This window comes from Teleopsis dalmanni, chromosome 2 (genome assembly GCF_002237135.1).
Source record: "Teleopsis dalmanni isolate 2A chromosome 2, ASM223713v2, whole genome shotgun sequence".
Lineage (NCBI taxonomy): Eukaryota > Metazoa > Arthropoda > Insecta > Diptera > Diopsidae > Teleopsis > Teleopsis dalmanni.
The window spans coordinates 175,809,748-175,815,254 of record NC_051847.1 but is presented as its reverse complement, the minus strand read 5'-3'; the positions used below and the strand labels follow the sequence as shown (position 1 = coordinate 175,815,254).

Sequence of the window (5,507 nt, the reverse complement as noted above, 5' to 3'; positions counted from 1 at the left end):
GAAAAACATTTTTATTTTATATTTAATACATAATATGTGGTTTTTAATATTAAAAATAATATTTTTTTTTTTTATTACCTTTGCAGAGATTACTGTATGGCATTAAAAATTATTAAAAATGTGGAAAAATATCGTGAAGCCGCTAAACTCGAAACTAATGTTTTAGAGAGAATATCACAGAAGGATCCACATTGTGATCAGTAAGTATTAAATAATAGTTAAAAATTATCTATATGTTAAAGAGAATTTTCAAAGCAAATAATCAGAAAATAGAAATTTGATTGTTTTGAGTTTACTTTCTGTTAATAATGTATATAAACACTGAGTTGTAATAATATCACGTCCCTATATAGAAATTAGAAAAATTTAAAACGTTGACAATTTTAAGATTGGAATGAACTATAGAAATTATGCTGGCAATAATAATATATAATATCCCAAAATATGTCTACACTTGTATACCCTTTTTGGATCAATAATGTTCAGTGATTAGTCCTGATAATAAAAAAATTGTTTTTATTTGATCCTAATAACAATTCGCTGATAGTGTAAATAATTATTAATTCTTCTAAAAATATTTATAAATTATGTCGTATCAAAAAAAAAATTATATTATAATTAATTGCAAACTAATTTCTTTTTCTTTATTATTTACTTTCAGTTTATGTGTTAAAATGGTTGATTGGTTTGACTATCACGGCCACATGTGCATCGTTTTTGAAATGTTGGGCTTGAGTGTTTTCGATTTCTTGGTAAGTTTTTTTTTTGAAATACTTGACTCATTCATATTAAAAATAATATCTAAATATTCGTTATGTTAGCGTGAGAACAACTATGAACCGTATCCATTGGAGCAAGTACGGCACATGGCCTATCAATTATGTTATGCGGTCAAATTTTTACATGACAATCATTTGACACATACCGATCTTAAGCCAGAAAATATACTTTTCGTTGACTCAGAGTATGCAACACACTATAATCATAAGCTAGTAAGTATTATTATAGAAAAAAAAAATTTGTATTTAATTTTAAATTAATTAAAAAATAAATTTTTTTTTATCTTACAATAGAATTGTGAAGTGCGACGTGTCAAAAACACTGATGTCCGCCTTATTGATTTTGGTTCAGCTACATTTGATCATGAACATCACAGCACAATTGTTTCAACACGTCATTATCGTGCACCAGAAGTTATCTTAGAATTAGGTTGGTCACAACCTTGTGATGTTTGGTCTATTGGGTAAGTTTATTTTATTTATTTATTTTATATTATTTTTTGAATAATAAAATTTTATTTAAATAGTTGCATTCTATTTGAACTGTATTTGGGTATTACACTATTTCAAACTCATGAAAATCGCGAACATCTTGCCATGATGGAGCGCATACTTGGACAAATTCCTTATAGGATGGCACGGTAATGCAAAGCAAAACACGCTTACAATTATTTACGCGCAGTTTACTTCATGAAATTTGATTAATTTGTAGTAACCATACTCTTTACAGCAAAACTAAAACTAAATATTTCTACCACGGTAAGTTGGATTGGGATGAAAAGTCATCAGCTGGACGTTACGTTCGCGATCATTGTAAGCCATTATTCAGATATCAAATGAGTGATACTGAGGATCATTGTGAACTCTTCGACTTAATTAAAAAAATGCTTGAATATGAGCCATCCCAACGTGTTACTTTAGGTAAGTGTTTATGTTCTCATGCTAAAAGTACTAAAAAAAAGTATTTATGTGTTTTTAATAATATTACAGTATTTAATAATCGTATTAATGTATTTATTAACTACTTAATAACATAACGTTTTTTATGTTAGTCCTATAATAATATAAACAAGTGTTTCTTTAAAATTTGTCTTATTTTGTATGTATATTTTAACATTTTGAACAACTGAAATGGTTCCTTAATGAAGCTGTATTATTTTTAATTGAATGAATAATAGTTATAAAAAAAATTTGTTTGATTTTTTAATTTAATTACAGTTAATAATTATTTAATATTTAAAATAAAATTTCTCGTAACTGAGAACTGTTTTTCTTTATATTGTGTAAATAAAGTTAATGTTTTCAACTATTTTGAAAGGTAGGCTTAGTACATTCCTAAAATACAGTAAGTATTTATGTTAAATGTGTCAAAGGAATCATTTCAGTACAACTTGATTTTGTAAAAATAATAGTTTGAAAGTAGGTTCAAGTAAGTTTAATACCGCAATTTATCAAAATATATTTGAAGTTAAAATAATATTCTGAATCTCTAAAGAGAGTACTCTAGATAAAAGAACTCTAGATCGCAGCGCGCAATCTCCCATATTAATAAAAGACCAGTATAGCTTAAACTATGATAGAGTTAATGAACGTAATAAACTATTTAAATATTATAAATAATAAATTCGTTTTGAATATAGAAAAGAAGGTGTCGCTCTTTTCGAATGATTCATAATTTTTTTTTTATTATAAACTAATTTTTATTTATGTTTTTCTCTTTAATAGGTGAAGCCTTGAGGCATCCATTTTTCGAAAAACTTCCACCTCATCAACGTATCGGTGATCTTGGTAACACTAAACAAAATACCTCATCAGGTAGTAGCAGCCGTGAGCGTTCTCATAGTTTATCCAGATGAGATTTAGCACGATTTGGTTACTGCTAAGAAGTTCAAAGGTTATCACAGCAGCAACAACAACTAACGAGACAATTATAACAATAATAGAATAATAATTAGAAAATTTGATGTTTGTTAGAACACCAACAGAACATTAATAATATTTGATAATTATTAAACAGACATAAAATTCGGTCTGTGAAGACAAACTTAAAACAGCTGCTACTTAAAAAATATCCAAAACAGTATATTTATAAAAAAAAATTATTAAAGTATATTGTAAGCTAATAATATATTTTATATTCTATATTAGCTTTTTTATGTATCATTTTTTATGGACATTTCAATATCTTTTAATTTCATCATAATTTAATTCAGTAAAATACTGCTATATACTACTATATATTTTTCTCTATGTTTGTCCTTCTGTTATAAGAAGCTAAATAAACTAGTTACTTATTAACAATATATTTTACTAATTATAAAAAAAATCATTGATTAAATGTTTCAATGTTTTAAATTACATTTATTCAGTTTTATGTTGCAAATTTAACAACAAAAAATAATTTCAATTTATTTATAATTTAAACAAAGTTATTCAAATTTTAAGCATATCAGTCAGTTTTAAAAAAAAGTAGTTTTATATATATTTATATAACATATATATCAATATGTTTACCTAACCATATGTTTTCCTATATAATTTTGTTCCTGTTTTGTTGAGCACCCAGTGTAGCTGTTGAGTTTTTTTTCTTTTTTTAATATAAAAACCAATTAATGTTTATAATGTCTATGGAGTTTTAGAAATTGTTTGTTGCTCATTTACTTAAAAGTGCTTCAGTCTCATAAATTTCATTTTAATCATAATAATATGAAAGAAAATTGAAAGCAAATATAGCATAACCAAATCGTCTTAAATATACTTAAAATTTAATACTTATAATTATTTTTATATACATATATATTTATAATTATAATTAAAATTATAAAAAATATTGTTACAATTTTTTGTAAAAAGTGTGCAAACAGCTCATATATATTTTGTATTTAAAATAGCAAACATAAAAACAATTTTTTAATTTTTAATAAAGTCTTGATGAAAAATTTAAATTATTTAAAAAATTAAAAATATATTAACACCGTTGTAACTAAATAAATTACCAAAAAAGAAAAAACAATTTTAAAAAATAAAATTATTGCTAAACTTACCGCAATATCTATTTTGTAACGGAAATTAAAATATTTAAAATTTTTAAAAAGACAACTTTATGATTTGCTTTAAATTAAAATCCCCATCAATTTGCTATAAAAGATTTGATTGTATAGCATATTAAAATCACTTCTAGAAACAATGATGTATTAGTTTTAAGTTTAAAGTTAATTGTAAAATTATACAATTTCTTATTCATAAAAAAAACTTTTTTATTTTTAAGATATCGATGGGCAAATACAAGCTGTTGATTTACAACTATTTTTACAAGCTATGGAATTCAAGAAAATTAAAAAATATAAATAATATTACTTATTTTGAGTGAATTTTTTTTAAGATTTTATGATGATAAAGAATTTTTTCAATTTTGTTGTTAAAATAAAATTTATATATATATATATATACATATATAAAATTAAATAAATAAATATATATTTTTACCAGGCCCGTCTTAAGTTAAAAACAAAACAAAAAAAACAATTGTCAAATGTAAAAATTTTATGAAAATGTATAATTTAAAATATACATATTTGTAAATGAATAGTTTAATATATTAAAAGTTTTCTATATTAAATTCTTAAAACAATGTAAGAATTGTGAAATTTTATTTTTAATAAAAACCAACTGATGATTTCATGTTTAGTTCTTAGTTAACTTTTCATTAAATTTGCTTATAATATGTAATCGTAAACTATTATTATTATTATAATTGATTATCATTATATCATTTTAAATTAATTTGTATGTATGCAAAATTTTAGTTATTTCAATTCTATAAAATTAAAATGTAAAATCTGATATGTATAAATAAAAAATTAAAAATAAAATTTTTGTGTTAATTATAATTAATGTTGTTATAGTCTGTACCTGTTAACATAATATCGTAATTTATTTGGTATCAAATGGTACATGAATCTAAATATTTAATTCTCAATGATCGGGATGCAATTACGTTAAGGTTAAGTGAGAAGAAGTAGAAAATTAGCTTCGAGGTGAAGTAAACTGGCAACCTCAATATGTCGGAGATAATGAGCAATAGGGATTAAATGTCCTAATCCTGTGGATTAGGATGCTATTCTATTAAAGTTGAGTGAGAAGAAGAAGTAAAATAGCTTCGAGGTGAAGTAACTTAACAACGTTAATAGGTCGGAGCCAATAACCCATAGAATTTAACTGTATAAGTGGTGTTTGCTTTACGGTATGAGAATAGATAGATAACGTTATGATTAGTTGAGCTTTTATGTTACAAATTGATTAGTTTCAAGTAACAGTCTAGCAAATGGCCATATCCTGAAATCAATTGTGCTAAGACAGCTCTTGCTTAACGATGAAGAGCAGATTAAACCACACATTTATGCGTGACAAGTAAATGTTTAGCACATAGCTAACCTTGATCTCAATTGCACTAGAACAATTCTTGCGAAACGATGATGGCGCTTTTCTTACCTATATAAATATCAGGCGGAGGCCTATTGAGAACTTTGTTGCTTTGAAACTATAGTCTCAAAGAGGATACTGAATCAATATGAAGGACTGTAAACCTCTTGTACTCCTTTACTATTTGTAAATTATGTCACAATTTTGAGACCCTAATAAAATGCAGGTTGTTATTAATCTTAGCGACAGACACTGCTGTGCTAGAATTAATTGATATAATTGTCTATCAATCAATCTGCTTTTGCC

General features: G+C 24.6%; 1 protein-coding gene across 1 annotated transcript in view; it reads left to right on the top strand.

Annotated features, from left to right (window-relative positions):
• The window catches only part of LOC119676225 (serine/threonine-protein kinase Doa-like), a 4,330-nt gene extending 162 nt beyond the window's left edge, over nucleotides 1-4,168 (top strand). Inside the window, exons 2-9 of the mRNA XM_038087460.1 lie at nucleotides 87-200; nucleotides 662-752; nucleotides 822-992; nucleotides 1,074-1,243; nucleotides 1,307-1,420; nucleotides 1,510-1,700; nucleotides 2,505-2,594; nucleotides 4,048-4,168. Of these exons, the coding sequence (XP_037943388.1) occupies nucleotides 87-200; nucleotides 662-752; nucleotides 822-992; nucleotides 1,074-1,243; nucleotides 1,307-1,420; nucleotides 1,510-1,700; nucleotides 2,505-2,594; nucleotides 4,048-4,130 (1,024 nt within the window). The 3' untranslated portion in view covers nucleotides 4,131-4,168. The remainder of the gene's footprint in view (nucleotides 1-86; nucleotides 201-661; nucleotides 753-821; nucleotides 993-1,073; nucleotides 1,244-1,306; nucleotides 1,421-1,509; nucleotides 1,701-2,504; nucleotides 2,595-4,047) is intronic.
• Nucleotides 4,169-5,507: the final 1,339 nt, after the last annotated feature.